The 21961-nt window shown below is 43.7% G+C and overlaps 1 protein-coding gene across 2 annotated transcripts in view; it reads right to left on the bottom strand.

Moving 5' to 3' along the window:
- The window catches only part of kank4 (KN motif and ankyrin repeat domains 4), an 83379-nt gene that overhangs the window by 13423 nt on the left and 47995 nt on the right, over positions 1-21961 (bottom strand). For both annotated transcript variants that reach the window (XM_030373592.1, XM_030373591.1), the window contains 2 exons: positions 8012-8087; positions 3526-6975 (listed from right to left, as the gene is read on the bottom strand). In XM_030373592.1, the coding sequence (XP_030229452.1) occupies positions 3526-6975; positions 8012-8030 (3469 nt within the window). In that variant the 5' untranslated portion in view covers positions 8031-8087. The remainder of the gene's footprint in view (positions 1-3525; positions 6976-8011; positions 8088-21961) is intronic.

Below are 21961 nucleotides of genomic sequence, written 5' to 3'. Positions count from 1 at the left end.
ATTAAGTTGCATTGGAGAAATTTCCATGGGCATATCACGGAAATTGGCGTGTTTCCGTGAGGATTCCACAGATTTTGAGCTAAGCGTCAGTGGCCATATCCCGGATTTCTGTGAGACCAGGTTGATCATACCCAGGGATGGACTGGGAAAAGAATTTGGCCCGGGACTTTGGGATGGAGAGGCCTTTTATGAGACCGCGGGAATAGCGTGCGTAGAATTTTGCCACAGTGTCAAATAATAAAAACTAGTCCTTATCTGTAGATATGTGCATTGCAACTGCATGTCAATGTTGGGATGTGCATGTGTTTAGAATATTATGAAGATCACTGGGAAATATTTTATAAGCAATCTTGTCCATGTTCAAAATATTAGAAATTGCATGTGCCTAGAAAGGTAAATCAAGGCTGAAAATGATCTAAATAGTGCAAGATACAATTATTCTAGTAGAATTTTTTTTTTGATACACATACACATTGTCTGCTGGTTACTGCTTCACATAAATCACTAATCAAGCTTTTTTTGAACCAACGTTGCATTGACAAATTAGAAAAATGGCTCTGTCAGTCTCTGGCCAGGTATATATTGAGGGTCTTTCTAGTCTCCTCCTCTATGATTTGTCGCCTTTTCTATGGCAACACAGTTGTCACCGTACATAGCTGAACGGGTTATGAGAAACACTTTGTTATGTTCTCTAAATGCATTCCATTTTAGCTGTGATCCAGAGCTCTGCAGCGGCCTTCTCTTTTAGAGAGGGAACGAGATCGGAACCATTACGCTTTACCTCTTTTTTCTTTCTTTTAGTAAATCTGTCTATCTACTCTTAATAGATAGAAAGGTCCGTAAAATACACATTGAGAATGTTCCGGATGATAATTAATTTGATCTTGACAGTAGAAGTCCAGGATTCCAGGGAGCTTTTGTTTTCAGTGTAACATTAAAACAGTGTTCTCTGAATGCTAATGTTAACCAGACGTCCCATTCTCAAGTCTCAGAGTCTGAAAGCAACCATATGGAAACAGCTTAAATAATACATTAACAGAAAACTTGCATATTACTGTGTGTGTGTGTGTGTGTGTGTGTGTGTGTGTGTGTGTGTGTGTGTGTGTGTGTGTGTGTGTGTGTGTGCGTGTGTGTGTGTGTGGGGGGGGGGGCTCCTACACACATGTTAAAGCAGACGTTATTTTCAGCCCAGAAAAACTCTGAACATGAAATAACTATTACGGCAAAGACATTCTATATTTTAGTATATTTTAGTAGTAAGAGTTGTCAAAGAAAGTACCAAGGCATACCAACTGTGTGTGAGTGCATGGCGAATGTTTGTGTGGGCGTGTGTGTGTCTGTGTGTGTGTGCATGAGTGTGTGTGTGTGAGTGTGTGTGTGTGTGTGTCCATGCATGTGTGTCTGCAAGCCTGTGTGGCTAACTACAGGGAATAAATATATATAAATCTAATGTGTTCTTGGAGGCCTTCCAATTGCAGGCCATGTATTCTTGCCATCAGGACAGTTGTTTTTCCATTTCAAGTCCTGGCAATCAGTCAGGTCTATTGCCATACAGCCACTTTTCTCTGCTAAAACAGACGTGTGAACGTTCATGTTCGTTCATAAATAAAGACTTGAGAATGGAAGCCAGAATAGATCTGGGTTTTGGGTCCCCTCTCTGGACTGCATACTGTGGGCTAATTGAGGAGGGAAGTAACTCTGGGAACAAGACAAGGGAAACATTTCCTCTACATGATATCCTTTATAAAAAAGGAACATTAGTGTTGTTTTAATAAAACTAACATCCTCTAGATTGACTATAGCGGATGCGCTGTGATCTTGTTGTCAGTCTGTAGCCTCCAGGGCGGTCTTAATGTGTTGGTCAAATAGTGGTAAGGGAAAATTTTATAAAAGCCGCACATTACTTCACCTACAAAATGCTCTTTACTTCATGGTTTATTTTCTTCACACAAAGATGACTGATTGGGAGTAAGCTCTTCATGTTTTCACCGGGATTATTTCACTCTGTTGCATCATGCATGTATAAACGTGCCTTGAATAAGGAACGTCTTTATTTTTTACTTTTTACAAGATATAAGCAAGTTCAGCTCCACTCAGTGAGCGTACTAAATTAAGCTAGAAAGCGATTTGTCTAACATCTGATTATAGCTATTACGCTTTTTTACCTTCATTAAAACAAACCTCAAATCACAAATTTGCTATAGACACTGTCAATGTCTGTGCAGACATTGACACTGACCGGTCTATATGCTGATCAGGGGCAACTTCGTCAAACTTGCCCTGTTAGATATATTACACTCATATATTATATTACAGTCATTGAAGACATGAGTATATATATATATAAATAACAACCCCGGATGGCAGGATTAATATTCATGTTAACAGAGACATTTCCATATTAATCCATTTTCAGACCGCAAGGAGAAAATCAAAAGCGGATGAGACATGACCCTATTAACCATAAAGAGGATGCTCATAAAAGGGTATGAATAATTATATTCCACGGTGAAGAGGGTTATTTTAATGAATCTGAAAGTGAGGAAGCTATGTAGATTAACACACAGATAAACAGTGGTTCTTGCGGTGTGCATGGGCGTCGCCTCAATATAAAGGGAGTGGGGGGGGGGGTCACGTCCCCCTCACCTTAAAAAGTCTCCCCCACATTTGCCATCAAAAAATTGAGTGCATGACTGGTCTACTAGTCAAGTGTTCTTTCCATTGCTTAACAATCAAATCTGGTCAACTTTATCAGTAGGGGGAATACCCATATCAATAGTAATCTACTACGCGTTTTCCTGGTTTCCTAACACACAAAGCCGCATCACGCACGCATATTCAAAACATGCACAGAAGCAAGCCTATGCTGAGAGTCGGATCAACGACAGCGACAAACTTCAGCTTCACAGTAATTGTCAAAATGTCCAGCTTCAGCTGGAAAGGCTTTCTTTCTGGTCAGATATTAAGCCTATATTTTAGTGGCAGGTCATGTTAGATTGTTAAATTGTTAATTTAATCAAAACAATCACACGTTGCCTAGCATAACAGGAAAACTTTGAGCCTAGGCTGGTCTCCAACATTGACTGTTCCACAGACGAGATGGACAGGGAAGGTAAGTTAGAGTTATCCACAATTTCCCTTTAGTGGCCAAACAGCTAAATTGGTTTCTTCCATGGCCGAACACAGCCAGCTTTTCTGATAAGAATGTTCGCACCCTTATGAGATATTCTCTGGCTATAGCATTAGCAATAGTCAAAGTCACAAAGAACCTTATGCTAACATTCAGTGTTTCCCATAGACCAGGGAGATCATTTTAAATCTAAAAACATGGTAAAATGCACCAGAATGTGGGAAATTGCATCTACTTCTTTCAAAGGGTTCTGGGGGAGGACGCCCAGACGCCCGCCAAAATATGTCCCCCCCACACTCAAAATCCTGCTGACGCACTTAGGTGTATGCAATCATGTGTGGAAGGAAAGCGTAAAGAAGGAAATGTAGCTGGTTTTACGACTCTGGGGAAAGTACCTTGTTCCTGCTGTTTTTTGGCGGCAGCAGCTTTCTGCGCTGGGGAGTAGAAGGCAGAGAGGACGCTGAGAGAGCTGACCAGTTGACTCTGAATAGAACTCATCTTGGATGGGCCCGCTTTCCCAATGGGCTTCCCCACTGCCACCGCCACTGCTGGTGCAGAGGCTGCTTTCCCCGCAGGCTTGGCTGGCACTCCCTTTGCAGGAACGGCTCTTTTCCCTGTGCTTAGCTTCTGCGTGCTTTGCCCTTCCTGCTGGCTGGGTGCAGCTGGTTGAGCTCCAGACCCGCCACTGCCCAGCTGGGCCCACTGCTCGCCAAGGAGCCCCGTCAGCCTGGTCACTACCTGGCCAAGGGCCGCCGGGGAGGTGGGAGACTCACCCGAGCCTCTGCGTGAGGACTGGGCATCGCCGGTCTCACGACGCAAGGCCTGGGCCTCGGTTGAGCCGCGGCGCTGGGCAGCCTCGCTGGAACCTCTTCGAACAGTCGGTGTCTCGCCAGAGCTTCTTCGAAATGGTTCCTTCTCACCGGAGCCCCGCCGCGGGCCTGACGGCTGGCCTTGTTGGGCCTCACTCAACCCCCGGCGAGCGGGGTAGGTCTGAGACTGGGTTTGAGAGGTCTCAGTGGATCGCCGGCGCGAAGGCTGAGGCTCCTTGGAGTCTCTCCGAGACACAGAAGTCTGGGATTGGGGTGGGTTTGGGGTGTCACTCGACCCCGGGGAAGGGGGCTTTTTCTGGGCTCGAAGCTTTGGTTGAGGCTGTCGGTCATTCGATGCCAGAGAGGGCTTGCGTGGTTGGGGCTGGACCTCGGCCGGAGGCTGAGCCTGGATCTGAGGGGAAGACTGCTGTTCGGAAGATGTTTTTGAGAGGTTTTGGTTCTCACTAGATGTTGCTATAACAGGCTGAGGGGAGGCTTTAGTCTGAACTGGTACCAAGGCCTTTTCCTCGACCTGAGATTTGGCAGGAAGGGGGATGGGTTGAGGCGTAGCTTGCTGAGGTAGGATTTCACTGGATCCTCTCTGTGGACGTACAGGCGGAGCTTGAAGCTGAAGTAGGGAAGACTGCTCGGTTGTAGGTGTCCGGCCTCTCTGAGGTCTCAATGGAATGACTGTACTAACAGAAGAATCGTCTATGACAACTACACTGGTGCATTCAGTGACCATGGTTGTAACACCTATGATGAGCTTGTCTGTTGCCGTTTCCATCTGTTCTAAAGTCTTCAAAGCATCTTTATCTTCATCTTCCCTAACAGCTTTTACCATGCTACTTGTCACTTCTCTAGTTTCTAAATCAGTATGTAGTGTGAGACTGAGTTTTGTGTCTTTGTTGACTTCAGTTGCTGTAGAGTCACAGGTCTGTCCATCTTTGGTCTCGTCATCTGGAATTACGCTTGCTATACTCTCTGTAACTGCTGAGACACTCTCTGAGATAAAATTGTCTGTGGCCACACTTTCTTGAGCAGTTATTCCTTTGTTTCCACTCTCTTCACTTTCAATGACTACAACATCTCTGAGTACTATTGCTTGTACCTCCATATTTCTCACCGGATTGCCATTCTGCCTTCTGTCTCTTTGTGTTTCTGTCTCTGTCTGCTGATCTGTCCTCGGTGCTGCCACCGTCTCCGTCACTCGGTCTACTGTGCCCACCCTCTCCGTCAATGTCCCCCGGTCAACACTACTGGCCCTTGGCCTCATTGGATGATTGATCGACGGCCCTTCGACTGTCTCTGTGACTTGATTCACCCTATCGGCCGTGGGCGTTTCTGTCGTTTGGTCCTGAGTGCCAATCCGCTCGGTTTCGGTACCCCGGTCTACGCTATTGGCTCTCTGTCTCGCTGGAGGCAACGTTTCTGCTTCGTTGTCAACTATTTCAATCTCTGCTTGTTGATGTAGACTTCCAACCAGGATTCTAGGTATACAAACCTCAATACAGATTCTGTCCGTGTCTGTTCCCTGATCCACAGTACCGGGACACTCAGTCTCGGTTTCCTGGTTGGCAAAGCCCACTCTCTCCATCACTGTTGCTCTGTCCACACTCACTCTCCTTGCCGTGCTTCGTGGCTGTGTAGTGCACACCTCTACTCGCACCCCCTCGCTCAGTTGTAGGATCCTCACGTCTTTCTGCTTGTTATCTTCAATTTGTTCCTTTAGAAGGCCTTGGGTTCTCTCCAACTCTTGGCTAGCTTGGGATAGTTTAGCGTCCAACATTGTTAGCTTGTGCTGTAGTTGCTGGAGACTAGTTAGTTCGGCATCACTACTGATTGGCTGACCCTTGAGCTCCTCTTGCTTCGGTAATTGGCCACCTGGAACACCATCCTCAGCATCTTTTATAGCCCGTTGAGGTGAGGGTAATCTCTGCGATGTGAGGTCTTGGAGTGATTTATTCCGGGTGGGCTCTACGCTTACTTGTTCCGATTTTTCTGATGGCTGTGTTTTACACCTCTGGACATCTCCTGCCTCTCCCTGTTCTAAATTACCAGATTGTGATTTCCTGTCAATCTGTGACCCTGTGCTCTTACTTAAACCTTCACTCACCTCTACTGGAGTTCTGCTTGAGGCCTCTACACTTGCCTTGGGTTGATCAATGACAGCCAAGCCTTTTGAAGACCGGTCGTCTTCTAGCCTTGTTTCAGTATCAGCCCTTGGGTTTGTGGTCGAAATCGAGGAATCTTGTGCCTGAGCCTGAGCTCGAGCCTGAGCCCGAGCCTGAGCCTGGAGCTCCAGTACCAGTCTTTCTCTCTCCTCTCTTAGAGAGCAGATCTGGGCTTTCAGTTCAGGGATGGTTTTGACCTGTTCTTCCAGCTCTCTGACCCGCTTCAATGCTACTGTGATTTGTTGGTGCAGTCCGGTGCGGTCCTGGGGCAATGATCGCCTTTCTGCAAAGTCCGGTGAAGCACGGAATACATTCTCAGACGACCCATTCTCTGGTGTTACAACCACCCGGTCAGGGCTGCTGGAGTCTGAGCCCTTTCGGTGTTGTACAGTAATGGGCATGCTAGAAGCTCTTAGCAAATTGGGGCGACTCTGAAGGCCCAGAGGCCTTTCATCCAGCCCTCGGGTCCCAACGTTGACCTCGTCTCTGGGCTTGTTGGTGACATAGCCGCTCCCATGCATAGAGCCACCATCACTTGGCCTGAAGTCAAATATCTGCTGAACCTCAGTCACCCGGGATTTGGGCTTTGGCCCAAGGGTGGACGTGGCAGTCCAAGTGTCCTTGTCTTTAGGGGCTGGCCGTACTCCATGCCCAGGTAGACTGAAGTTCCTAGGCAGAGTGCTGAATTTAGGGCCCTTGATCCTGCGGTGGATGTGGACCCTTTTGATGGTGTTGCCTTTCTCTATGTCATCAACATATTTCAGGAAGTCGAGGTCGAGGTGGAATCCATAAGGGGTCTCCACTGAGTAGGGCAGCTGTTTCCTGGGGACTCCCTCACCGGCTTTTGATGAAAAGCCGTTGGCTGGAAAACAAAAATCAATGGATCAATCAATGAAGCTCCAACTATTGGTAAAACTTTGGTTAAAAAACTTTGACTGCCATTACTTACTGGTGCAGCTCTTACCCCTGATAAAAATGACCATTTGATAAATGTACCCAAAGGACCCTTTTTCCAGATGAATAGTAGGGTAAAGTAACTTACTTTAGGTTGGTTTATTTAGGTCTATCGCAGCAGCAGCATGGGAATACATTTTTACTTTGTCTATACTGGTGCACTTCCATACCAAAATGGAACAGACCAATAATGAATGTTTAATTAAGAATTAATGAGCTAAACCAGTTTTTGCTACTGTGAAAAAGGTCTATAATAAAGCGGTGAGGATTAGGGTTAAATTATGCCCTCAAGAGAGGAGAGATATTGTAACTTTGTCTCACCCATTCAAACTACTATACTATAAAAAATAAAGCACCGATAAAACTAAACCGATTCTATAATGTAAACATTACCTATATTATCACCTCTGGTCCCTCATATGGACTATGCTGCAAAAATGATGTTTTATTATGCTAAACCAAATCACCTAGCCAGGTTTAATGAGCATGCAGCAATTGCACCAAAACACACTCATCTGTATGCAAAATGTGATGCGTGAACATCTGCTTCTGAGAGTGGGCCCAGCAGGAGAGGGTTCATTTAAAGCAGGCCTATCTGTGTGTGATAAAATGCCTAAACCTAATGATTAACATTGTCCCACCGCATAAATGATGATGGCCATATAGACAGGTCAAGAAATTAATATCATCCTAATTTGATGTGAAGAGGAGGTGCTTTTGGCCTCACTTAGAATTAAGTCGTCAGTCCTATATAGATTGTATGCTTTGATTGTTGAACTTCACTTACTATTCTTTGAATGAAAGTGTCCAGCTAAATTACTACCTACAGATGTGGCCTAAATGGTGGTCTCAATTCGCAGAGCCCAGTGTGTTGGAGGCCGGCATCCTTGAGTGTCAAACAGCGGACCCTTCAAGCTTGTTAAATACGGGGTTCGGTGACTCACCACTTTTCTTGTCCATCATTGGAGGCAGAGTTCACAGTCATGGGCTTTTCTTTCAGTATAGTTTGGAGTCTGCGATCTAGGGAGAAAGTATAAGAAAATAAAAAAACACGGCTGTGTGACAAACTGAACTCAAAACATATTATCACGGCGAGGACTAAAGAGGTACACACGTCTTAATTGGTGGAATTAATTTAACACAATGTTTTAAGTAGGCAGACAACAACAGTGGGGCCAACTCTAGGGCCAACTGTTAAGTAAAACCGTTTCTTGACTTTTCGCTTTGTTAACCAGAAGCCAAGAACGAGTAGGGTTTCTTGTAAACGAAAAGAGCTAGTTTGGAACTGCAAAGATTAACATTTGTTTATTATTTTTCTATCTTAGTATTGACCACGATTACAACCCCGATTTGAACTGGGAATTTGCCCATAATAGTTTATACAGCAGGGATGAGTCATAATGTACAGAGGATCATTTGGCCCTTCAAACCATGGATAGAAATAAATGCTGACAGCATTTCAATCGTGGATGGTCATATTCCGTTTTTAAACTTAGCTAATAAAGCTCTCCGCTTTAAAGACAAAAATCAATGCTTTTGAAATGATTGATCGACGGACAAAATTCCCGTATGTTTAATCATTAAATGTCCACATTAAATACCCGATATTGGCATAATATTTAGATGGTAAAAACAAGGTGCAGTGCAAAACATTCATTATCTTGTCACACACAGTCGGACACACGCAAACGTGCGCACACACACGCCTACTCATACACAAATAAATCAAAGAGTATCATTATGTTCCATTTTAATTAATCAATATTCTTACAGGTAACACATTTGCCATCTTATCAATTACTAATGAATCAATAATACAATTGAATAATAATAACACATAACAGCCCCTGTTGCTTTCAATGGCATGTTATTGCAAACATATAATCTGACTCCTATTATAAAGTTAAACACAAATAAAGCACTCAGTTGCCGTGTAAATGACTATAAGCAGTGCGGAAACGTATTCCCAATCAGTGGTCGCCTCAAGGTTTATAAACACTTAATAACAAACTCACTGGTTTTCCATTTTTTAACCATGCTCATACATATGCTGCATTTCACAGGTGGTCTGCGATATGTAAGCTATTTTATACGGCCTATGCATGAACGTTTTTCTGTTTCTCTGTCCTGTCTTTGTAACGGCTGCTGTGCCCTTCAGATAAAATGCTAGATTCATAAAATACAACATGCTAAAAGGCTCCTTATCCTTTAGTCTCCTTCCTCCCTACTTCCTCCTTCATTGATAATGTAGTTTCCTACTCCAGTTTGCCATTGCCAAAGCCCTTATGGAGATGGCTTTGGCACGAGGAGAATAAAATGTACACTGACGCCTAAGTGGCAGGCTTAACGATGCCATGGTGTGATCTGATAGGCGCAGAGAGAATGGGGACAGCCCTCTGTCTACCAAATGACTCGCAGTCTGAGATCTGAGGCAATGTGGCTGGCTACTAACCCTACCCTAAATCTGAAAATCCCACAATTACCTGGTGGTCTACTTGTTCCAATGTTTTGTTACCTATTGCATGATAGCCAGGCTCATCCACACCAATGTATTACGGAGGGATGTTTCATAGTGATAGGGCTTAGCATTCATTCATAAAGCCATGTGTGAAGCATTAGTGCAAAGCGAGCGTTTTGCCGCTCAGTCATGTAATCAATCAAAATGACAGCAAGCGCAACGTCGGCTCTGGTCTTATTATATGGTGATGACGTGCTCTTTTAAGATGGCTTCACACAAATGTCAGACATCTCGACGGGGAAATAGGATATCAAGAAGAGAAAGGATCCAGCCTATCGATTTTTCTGATACAATTAAATGAATCAAATCAAATCGAGAAGCACACACACCAACAGTCAAGTTATTGATCACTTCTGTGAGCTATGGGTGCCAAGAACGCGTACAGACGCCCAAACGCTTGTGTATGTGCACATACATAGGACACACACACAGCCACACCCACACATGATGACTGACAGCCTTAACGTGCAGCCTGTGACAGTAAATGATGGCTACAGCCTTTCAATGTAACTTCAATGTAACTTCAATGTGTCTTCAATGTAACTTCCTGTCGTCTCGTCTTGTCTGTCCTAGGAAGCCTAAAACACATACATGGTTTCGAGAGAGAGGGGCCATCCCCTGGGTCATCCAAATGCTAACGCAAACACAATCAGTGCACTGTCCGGAAGGCTTAATTAGCTTGATTTGCGCACGGAAGAACGCGACTGGTAATGCCAACGTAAAGTACAGGCCGACCCCAATGGCAATTAAAAACACAGCGGGTTGGCAAGAGAAATGCTCCTTAATTAGCCCTTGTCAAATTGAGGGTTAGATGTGAGAGAGAACGTGTGAGGGAGAGAGAATGTGAGAACAGAGAGAGGGAAAGAGAGATAGACAGAGAGAGAGAGAGAGAGAGAGAGAGAGAGAGAGAGAGAGAGAGAGAGAGAGAGAGAGAGAGAGAGAGAGCGCAGAGAGGAAGGAAGTATATTAACAAAACTGAAAGTTAATCCTGGAAGCAGGAAAGCCGTATAATCGTAAAATGGAATACTTTGTGACTCCACCGAACTCCTACTCTTCAGATAACAAGGAAGATCCTCGCTAACTTCAGCTGAAAACTAATTTTGCTGCATGCAGGCGCTTTAATTAAAACCATTCTTGAACTTCTTGTGGCTAATGAAAGCCTTCCAGCGTAAAAGATAGTGTGCTTCCTTCAGTTTTCAATGAGTGACATGATTGAAGAGCATCGATGCTAACACGTTTCAGTGTGCTTTGAGCTGACGTGTGTGTGTGGAGTTCACTCAGGGGCTCTCAATTGAGTTTCAATAGAGTTGTGACTAATATAATTTCACAGCCCTGTGGCTAGCTAGTCGAGTTAGCCACTGACAGTTAAGGCAGGATGGCACCTGATGATGTCTTATCCACACAGAATTAATATCGACAATGACAGGTCAAGGTTCTGCTAACACAAGCCAATACCAGTGGATTTAAGCACGGCTAGGCTATGCTAGACTCAAATATATTTATTTGTGTGCTTATGTGTGTCATGTCTGTGTATACTCATTCATCACAAAGTGTCAGGAGATGCACCACAATATCACACAAAATAATCAGTGAAAAGTGTCTTGGCATTTCAGCAGTCAACACCCTGGTGAAGCATCGTCCCACCAACACATTGGGAGAACCCCTCAGAATGGGGTCTGGCGCCTCGGTCGGGCATCGCCATCACAATAAGCCTGACGTTGATGAATATGTGATGAAATGACGAGGGCCGGGCGAGGCAGAGAGAGGGCTCCAAAATAAGACCATGAAGACAGAAGATGAGAGCCACCTGTTTTCATGTTTCTGTGATGCATGGTTTACTGACAAACACAAACACACACCTACACTTCAATAAAAGCTTCTGAAGTTTTACAATAAATCGTAAAAATACATCCTGACACGTTCGATACGGAGAAGTAGCAATTGAGTGATATAAATAGGAATTGAATGATAGAAGTATTCATTGAATGATAGTTTATTCACCGAAAGATACAATTATTTACTGAATGATAGAAGTATTAACTTAAAGATAGTATGATATAAACAATAATTGAATGATAGATGCTTTCATTGAAAGATAAAAGTATTAATTTGATGCCACTGTGGTAGAAATTAACCTTACATTCTATGTTAAACTATGATTATTATTAGGCCTACATATCATATATATACTTTAATGGTGGAGAAGAGCTGATCACCTCTAACCTAGATGTTGTGTGCCGTGTGACACCAGTGAGTGGGTCCAGGAAATTCTCACCTGATGGGCCATGTGATACATCAGTCAGAGAGTCCAGTCTACTCCCATATTGATGTACTCTCTGAAGACAATGCTTACATTCACACATGTGCGTCATCTCTGTTTGCATAAGGATAATATATGTTCTAAGGTCACATTGGGATTCAGAAGACATAGGAGTATGCTGACATCCACACAGTATGACACTGATGAGAAATTCTATATTTGATGAAAGTCCAACTTTGTATTGTGTAAAAATCAGGGATATAAGGAGCTGTCTGGGATTCATTCAGTAGTGTGTATTCGCGAATACCATTCAGCTTTGTTGTCTCTCGTTTGCGGGTGGCAATAAACTCTCCATCTATACTTGACCTGGACTCCCCGATTCCTCTTTGCTTATAGCTAGTTGAAGTGAATTAGATAAGTTGTTATTATTAATTCTACAACACCACGTGTCAAAACATCAGGATTCTCAGGGTGTGGGATATTGAATTAGACTGATAGTGACTAACCCTTACTAACCTACATGTATTTTCCTTTCTCTGTCTCTCTCATTCTTGTATACACACGCATGCATGCATCAATGCATCCTTTGAGTATTTCCCATTCAGATGCACCAACACACACACACGCACACGCATTCACCCTGTACCTAAATATACCTATGAAAGGATGTGTACTGCTCTGCTAGCAGAAAAGAGGGAAAACAACAACAGCAGCCTGGCTGAGTGATCACCATGTCCCAGATCCCATGTTCCTACCACATCCCTCACGTATGACCCAGCTGTCTCTAACCTGGTATGGCCTGAGAACACACACAGGAAATCTCACCACTCAAACCACACAATGCAATGAAAGCACAAGCCTTATTTATCACAGGGGATTGCATCTGGCTGGTGGTCAAATATGACAAAATCGTTCACCACCTTTTAACTTTCCAACATCTTGTATTGAGAAAGATCCCATCAAAATTGATGATTAAAAAATCAAGCATGCATGCACGCGCGCACACACACACACACACACACACAATCACACACACACACACACACACACACACACAAACAATGATTTATTATTATTTAATAGCATTGTGCACACAATGAAAAATGGTGAAACATAATCCGGAGACGCCCTGTTGTTCTGTATTGTAAACACGTGGGGAGGCTTTTGATAATTAGCAGCAGTGCCCCTCATGACCTTCCAGTGCTGATGTTAATGTTACGTATTTTAAGCACATAAACTGCCCCCACATAGCCACTAGGAAGCAGGATTGAACACACAAGCTGCATTACCCTCACATAGCCACTAGGAAGCAGGATCGAACACATAAGCTGCAATAACTACTCCAGCCACAGATGGCAGCACCTTTAGACAGATGAGGATGGCGGAGCCATTGCGTCACACCGGCCACGCCCACTTCACATAGGCCACGGCCACTTGACGATGACAGCGCGGAATTCAGATTGGAGGCCAGAATCAATAGGTAGCCCCGCCGAGAAGACCGGGCCTATGCCCGGGTCTCGAAGTAGAGCACGATATTATTTTCAATACGTGTTAGATACAATTCCCTCCCTTATGCTTCATAGTTACCATACCGAAATATGCCTACTTTAACAAATAAAGTGAGTTAAAAGCGACCAAGGATTGGACTACTTTCTTCCGAAAAAATGCAACATTAATTGTAACATCTTAGATGACTGAAAACACATACGGACGCACCGAACTTCAGACCGTCATGCAAAATTGTTTGTGATAGTTAATTAATTATAATTAATTTAAACAGTAGGATGGTTTTACGTTGAGACAATCCATCTTTGTTTTCTCCGCCAGAAGCAGCACATTACAGAAATAAGAGCGGACAGTGTTTTTTCCTTGTTCCTCTAAACGCCGGCCCCCTGCTGGTTTTTCAGTTTCTCCTTCTCTATCCAAAATAGCAACGGTACGGTATTAAGGCTTCGCGCCGCTGTGTTTAGGATGGACTCACTCAGTCGCAGACAGGTGTACAGGGAGCCCTTGGTTTGCTTTGCAGTGGAGGTAAAGCGTATACTGCATGGGCGGGGCTCGTTTCTTTTTTGGTTATTTTTTTTGCGGATGCAATATTTTAAAAAAATATTGCGAAAATATCGCGGGAACACTACGTGTCACATCGTGGGACGCCAATATCGTCATCGCGATAAAAATCCGATATATTGTGCAGCTCTACACACATTAACAAACATCGTTTCTTACCAGTATTGTATGCATTATCGTTATCGACTTGTTTGCCTAATATGCATGTGTCCCCCCATTAATATACGTTGCCATGGACTGTATTATGCGTTACCTGTTTAGTTTGCGTGTGTTTAAACAGATGGACGCACACACACGCCCGCATTCATTGATTATTTTACACATACACACACGCGCGCCCGCATTCATTAATTATTTTTAACACTCACTCGCAGTAAAACAATGTTTTCTCACGATCAAATGCTCATCAATCCTAAAATGTATGGGCTTGTACACGATGTCTGTGTCAAGAAAATATGTGTTTGCTGTACGGTGTTTGCAGATGCATTGATTTAAAAGTACAACTTAATACCACTGTATCAGCTGTTCTTTCCCAAATAATTTACCAAGAATGTGTGGCTAGGTAGATGAGAGAAGAAAAGTGTATGCACAAGATGCATAAGCAAAATTTTGCATGCGCCCTTAAAATAGCATCTGAACAACGCGCCACAGACTTTTATTTCCTAGTTTGTGGCGTAATTGTTTTCTGAAACTGCAAAATAGCACCAGGGAACGTTTGCGCCAGAACACACCTCCTTTAACCAAACCGCCCTTTGGGGCGCAAGATCATTCCCTAATTTACCAACGCGTGGCGGTGGAGGGAAAAGAACGCTCTGCGTCAGATGCAAACTAGCAACGACACATGCGTCAGTGTAGAAAGTCAATTGCGCTGGATGCAAGAATGGGCCCATTGACAGCATGGCAGTGATGAACACATGATCCTCAAGCACCTTGAGTCCACACCACTCTCATAAACTCAAGGTCAGGGTCAACCACATTGGATGATGAAATTTCAACAGGGCCCCAATACAGATCATCCACAAAGGCAGATGGAAGTAGTGGTGACCTAGACCAAATGTCATTGGCTGGTTCACAAAGGCTTAAGAGAGGAAGTAGGTCATTGGGAAACACCAAGAGAAGCTTATCGTCATCATCTCGCCGCTATCGTTGTCTGCCTGTTGCTGTCTTGTATGACTCTGTAACCATTCTACTATCTTCTGACCTGGCTCTATTCTCTTATCTGTGTCTACCAAAACATCTCGATGCATCTTCATAAAGCCCCGGGACACAGGCCCTGTTCCAGAAGCCCCTCTCTCCTCGGTCCCTCCAGCACCGGAACCAGCTTCCTGTCTCCTTGGTGATACACCAGGACAGAAACGACATCCATTTTTCATCACTATTGCCAGCCAGGCCAGTACAATTGCAGTCACTTTAGCACTTAAGCCTCTCTTTCTCTCTCTCCTTCAGTACACATGCATACGCGAGAAGCGGAGGATACCCCGAACGCGTGTGCTAGCTAGGTGTCGCTGCTAAAGCCTGAAAAATGAAGAGTAATAATAATGTTACAGAAGGTTGAGAGATGGAAAGAGGGAGAGAGATAAAGAGAGGGAGAGAGACAGAGTGAGAAAGTAGAAGGAGAAGGAAAAAGGAGGGAGGTGTTCCTGGTGAGACCAAGAAAAAGGGATGAGGAAATTAGAAAATTAAAAAGGGAAGAAATGTCATGCAGAAGGGGGTTTGTGAATTTGTGTGTGTGTGTGCGAGTGTGGATGGTTCTGAAAATGCACACTAAAGAAAGCCAGAGAGCTGATTAATTAAAACTGCCATGCTGCCTGCTGCACACACACACACACACACACACACAGATGCACACACACACAAACACACACACACACACACACAACAGGCATGTGAAGCGCTTCCCACAGAAACACAGGATATAAATAACCCAAGACCCCTCCCTGACGCATGCCTCCATTCAATCGGAAATAGAACATGGAGGGAAAACACACATTTGACACACAAACACCTTCTGTGCTTGTGTGTGACACCTACAGAGAAGGTGCAACCAGGTAGCCATTTCTGTGGCCCCACTGCAATCACTGCCTAATTAAATACATGTTTAACTGATCGGTTGCTCTCGCTCTCTCTCTCTCTTCATCTCTGTGTCTCTCTACCCTTACTTCGGGGACTATATATAATGCGTGTCGCTTATATCAACACAAACAAAACACAGACACAAAAGAAAGGCGGTTTATCTGCTCTCATTAAGCCTTCCCAACCATCATCGCTAGCTAAGTCTCACTTAAACCGTGAACAGAACATTAGGATAGAAAAACAAAGAGAAGATGTGTGAGGGACAGAATGAAAGAGAGGGAGAATAAAAGAAAGTGAGAGAGAATGAAAGGTGTTATGCAGTTAGAGCTGAGTGAGGAAAATAAAGAGAAAGGTGAGAGAGAGAGGGCGAGAGCGAGAGAAAGAAAGAGAGACAGAGAGAGAGAGAGACAGAGGGCGAGAGAGAGTGAGAGAGAGAGAGAGACAGAGGGCAAGAGAGAGATTGAAAGAGAGAGAGATACGGAGAAAGGGACAGACAGAGACAGAGACAGAGAGAGAGAGAACGAGAGAGAGAGAGAGAGAGAGAGAGAGAGAGAGAGAGAGAGAGAGAGAGAGAGAGAGAGAGAGAGAGAGACAGAGAAAAAAGGTGCAGATACAGCTTGGTGAGGAAAACCAAGAGAAAGGGAGGGGGGAGGGAGACAGAGGAGAGGGGAAGAGCTGGTAAGGATGACGGATCACCTGGATGGACCTTAGCACACAGCCAATCCCAGAATATCCCCTCGACCAAGACTAATGCATCCACAGCAACCTGTGCCCCTATCTGACCGTCTTTCAGTCTGTTGTCCAGCGATTGTGTGTGTGCTGCGTGTGCATTTGTGTGTGTGTGTGTGTGTGTGTGTGTGTGTGTGTGTGTGTGCTAAGTGCATGCAATGACTTAATGGCAGGATAGTCTAGAGACGATGAATAGGGAGATTATTTGTTTATCAACACGGCGGATGCGGGCACAGAAAGATGGCAAAGAGAAAATTTGTTTGACCGGTTGCCTTATCTCTGTGTGGTTAATTTGCAGTTGCGGTGTTAATTAGCGATTTTGTCAGCTTACTGTTACATTAAACTGTAATCAGACAACGTGGTTATATGCTATAGTCCCTAGAGCAGGGTTCCCCAATTAGTTTTTCCAGAGGGTCAAATTTGGTCAAACATGCCATGCCAAGGGCCGAAATGTCGTTTCATTTTTCTAATTCGCCATTTTTAGGTGCAAATTAGCTTTAATTATAATTACTGTTTTAGCGATAATGCAGGAGGGCTAGATCAATTAGGTTTAAATAGCATCCAGCTTCGACTGGAGGGCTTCAATCGCTTCGTACAGGTCAGCAACAGTGTGGTTCTTGCCTTGTAGCTGCAGGTTAAGGGGATTCAGATGAGACATGATGTCACACAAAAAATTAACATCTGCCAACACCTTGGCGTCAGCCCGCCAGAAATTCGTGGGCTTTTGGGCTCTGCAGGCTGGATAAAAATTACACAAGTTCATCACGCAGGTCGCACACCCTCTCCAACACACGGCCTTTACTCAGCCAGCGAACATCGTTGTGCAGCAACAGATCTTTGTGTTCAGCTGACATTTCCTCGGCACCTGCTTTCATAGCTCCAAAACTTTTGTTTTGATTTTTTCCTCTTGATTTAAGATTTCACCAGCCATGTGAATTGCACATTGTTTAATGAACTCTGCATCAGCAAAGGGCTTCTTAGCTTTATCAAGCGTCCAGGAAACATGCAATGAAGCAGCTGTTGCGCTCTCTTGTGCCGATGCCGTTTTGCATATGGTTAAAACTGACCGCTCGTATGATGTCAACATGCTTGCAATCTTTTGTTTGCGTTGCTCAGATGTTTCTGGGAAACTTCCATTAAAGCTGGCAGCATTCAAATTACATGTTTCTTTCATCAATTTTCAATCCATTGATTTTTGACAAAGTTGTAATTCCCTGGGATGACAGACGGATAGCGGGAAAGTGACAGCATGCGGCGGCTACTCTCTGGAGTGTGACGCTAGTGAAGTTGAAAACGCACGAAGCACGTCATTACGTATACACGCAGTAACGTCAACGGTCAAGTGGATGGTGTGGGCTGAGGGGAAAATATAGCAGACCGCGCGCAAAAAAAAAAAGGTTTTTTTTTTTTTTTTTGGGAGATAACATGTGACATGTGGGTCTGCGCGGGCCGGACATTTGGCTCTCGCGGGCCGGATCTGGCCCGCGGGCCGCTAATTGGGGTTCGCTGCCCTAGAGTATCTGTGGTATAAAGGCTGGGACGAATTTCGAAATATAAATATGTACACTTTATTTTGAAAGTATAGACCGTCGCGATTCCCATTGAAACGAATGGCGCGGTGATTATTCTTCACAACAAGAGTTGGTAGGTTGTGAAAAATTAATTAAACTCTAATCAGATAAGGCGGTTACATGCTATAGACCATAGAGTATCTCTGACATAAAGGCTGGACGAATTTCGAATTATAAATATGCACAATCGATAACGTTAGCTCTCTGACTCATAGCTCAGCGGACTAGAATACCTCCCGTTGCCAAGTCGTAGCTACGGTCCATCCTATTTATGTGACAAACTTTATATTTGGGTTGTAAAACGCATGAAAATATAAATAAATTATCTTAATTTATTTTCCTTGGCAAGTGACCATGGTATAAGCGGGATAATGCGCTTCGAGGTGTCAAAAACATGTTTGATCGATCGTAATTAAAGGGGACAACTTTTTGAGGGAGATGAACTCAAACAGAGTATACACTTAATAAGCATGCAATACGAATCAGAAAAAGCATAATTATTAAAGTATTTGAATTGTTTCATTATGTTGGCAAACAAGAAGTAAAATAAATGGGATAATCAGTCTTATTAAAAGGGTTTGTGTAAACAACCGCACAACAAGACATGATTGCGACTCTTGTCGCTCTCGTCTCTTTCTGCCAACGACATGCGCTTAGAGCGGGGAGAGACGTAGAGTGATGTAGACTGATAATCTCTCTATAGGGTGTTTGACTCCCAGTCCCAGATAAAATGTTCTTGGTTTGAACCCTAAAGTTAACTCATTATTTCTGGAGATCTGGAAGAAAACGCTATTCCCTGTGTGAATTAGGCCATATTATTTGGCCATAAACTGAGCCATCTGAAGTTTGAAATTCTGCAAGTCTTGCATTTGTCTCATTGAAGACTGCAAACGCGCTGACAAAATATCAACTTGTCTGATTCAAATGGGCACATGGCTCTTAAAGGGGATGGGAGATGGCACTCTCACAGTATCAATTAGGCTACTTCAGACCAACCCTTTTTAGATTTGTGCCGGGCGCAAGGGTCATTTATCCGCCGGTAAAATAGCAACATCGCCATAGAACCGCCCCGCAAAGCTACTTGCGTTTGGTGCTTCTCACTTGCGTTTCTAACCGTTAAAATAGGGCCCCTAGTGAGTGTGTGTGTTGCTTAGGGGAGTTGGATGCCACAAACTCTATTCTGAACTATATATATTTATTTAATTGATCTTTGAAGGGCTGAAGCCCTGGTTAGCATTCTATGTCAGCTAGGGGTGAGCTAATGAATGAGCCCCCTTGTTTGTAGTTCTTCTGTATGCAGTTCGACTAGTCAATACTTTTCACAAAGGCACACATCCAAGTAAGATAAAACGATGTGGATTGTGTTTTAAGCCAGTTTAATGGCCTGTTTTTTTGTCAACGGACAATGAAACTGTTGACAAGTAAGTCAGACAATAACTACTTTGGGCAAAAAAACACAGCGCATTATTGGAATTCCTTCTCCCTACCACAAGCTGAATCCCCCTCCATAGCAACACACATGACGGCCCTGCACATCACATCCTTTACATGTGAAGCACACAAGTGAGAGGAAGGATGACAGGGAGGGGGGGTCCGCAGAGCTTAAGTCCCCCTCTTCCTGGCTGGCGATCACATGATCCTTCTCCTGTCAGCAGCCATCGGATTCTGAACCTTCACCCACCCCACCGGTGGCTACTCATGCAAACATGCACGCACGCACGCACACACGCGCCAGCCAGCCAGCCCCACCGGTGGCTACTCATGCACACACACACACACACACACACACACACACACACACACACACACACACACACACACACACACACACACACACACACACACACACACACACACCAGGGATGGGAATTAACTTTTTGCCCACCAGCCACTGTGGCAGGTAGATTAAAAAATCTACCAACCACTCTTCTCAACCAATCTTTTTTACCAACTTTTTATACGCTATATATATTATTAATATATGCGTACATTTTAAACAATATAATAGTAACAATAGATAAGAAAAGTGTTTTTCATCCGCATCTTTTTTCCATCAGAAGTGATTTTTACTGTAAGTGGGTTCTACCAAGGAACTGGTAGAACCCAGGACTGCATACAAATGTGTCCACAGACATGGTAACTAACATATGATAGTAAGCATTATTGGCCCTTAACACTAATATTCAGAAAAAACACTGCCTCAAAAGGCTATTGGCTTAAGCAATACAAGTAGAGGCATATGCTTGAACTTTATACCCTGAACTTTAAACGTTGCAAACCTGCAAAAACATAACTATATATTTATGTGGCATTCAGTCCAATGCTGAAAATATATCTGTGCCATTCAGTAGGCCAATGCTGTGGTATAGTGTGTAAAGTATGACCAAGTGTTTCTTCCTGTTCAATAGTCTAGATCAGCGGTCCCCAACCACCGGGCCGCGGGACATTCCTAACCGGGCCGTAGGTTAGTAGGCTACGACATGAATACATTTTTTATTTATTTTTTTACAAATTCATGCAAAATGCATGCACACTTAATAAACTCAATTTACTGGTGAGTATTCGATATGTTCCAAACATTAGTGGGGATTTTGGGAGAGACTGAGGCAGGGCCCATTCTCTCGCAGCTGGTGCGCGATCACCTTGTTGCGCTTTCAAATGAATTTGAACGTTACTTCCTATCCTCCAAAGATCCACGGCGAACGAATGAGTGGATCCGCAACCCATTTGTCAATGTCCCGAATCAGTTGTCAGTGCAGGAGGAAGATCAAATGATCGAAATAGCTAATGATGGTGGTCTTAAAAGTGTGTTTGAGCAAACCTCTCTGGCGGGTTTTTGGATCAAAACCAAAGCGGAGTATCCCGAGATATCTGTAAAAGTGCTGAAAACGTTGCTTCCATTTCCCACCACGTACCTATGCGAGGCGGGGTTTTCGGCAATGACTGCAACTTAAACAAAATTGCGCAATCGATTGGACATTTCAAACACGCTAAGGGTCACTGTCTTCCATCACCCCAAGATGGAACCTTCTTGTTGCAGGGAAACAAGCACAGGGCTCCCACTGATTAAAATGAATTGTAGCCTATTCTGCGGCCTCACAAACGCGTGTTAAGTTCCCTTACTGACATTTTGTGTTGTGCATGTTTACACTTGATAGATGTTACTTCAAGTTTAGTTCAATATATTTATGTTCATAGTTGTTCATTTTTCACTTGTTCAAGTTCACATTCTTTTTTAAGAGTTTGTTACCTTCACTGTTCATAAATAACTGGAACTAGTTATTTTAAATGAATGCATGCACAACACTATATGAAAATATCAACAAATTGGCAACCTCTGGCGGGCCCGCACCGCTGGTCGGTGAAATTTTTTGAAGAATCAAACCGGTCCTTGGTGCTGAAAAGGTTGGGGACCCCTGGTCTAGATAGAACTTTATCAATCCCCTGTAGGAGAAATTTGTTAATAAAACAATAATGTTACAAAAAATAAGAAATTGCCCACTTCCGGCTTCAATGAAAGAGAACCAAACTAATTCACACAATAGCGTTCATGCAAATCTGGCATTAAAGGTTAATTTAAGGAAGTTCTCTCCAGTCACTCTGAAAGCAGTTTGCTAGTAGTAGCGCTTTAATTTGCAGTGTCAGAGAATTCTGAGAAATCTGAATGCTGACTAAA

This window comes from Gadus morhua, chromosome 12 (genome assembly GCF_902167405.1).
Source record: "Gadus morhua chromosome 12, gadMor3.0, whole genome shotgun sequence".
NCBI lineage: Eukaryota > Metazoa > Chordata > Actinopteri > Gadiformes > Gadidae > Gadus > Gadus morhua.
The sequence above is the reverse complement of the archived record's forward strand: the minus strand, read 5'-3'. Positions and strand labels throughout refer to the sequence as shown.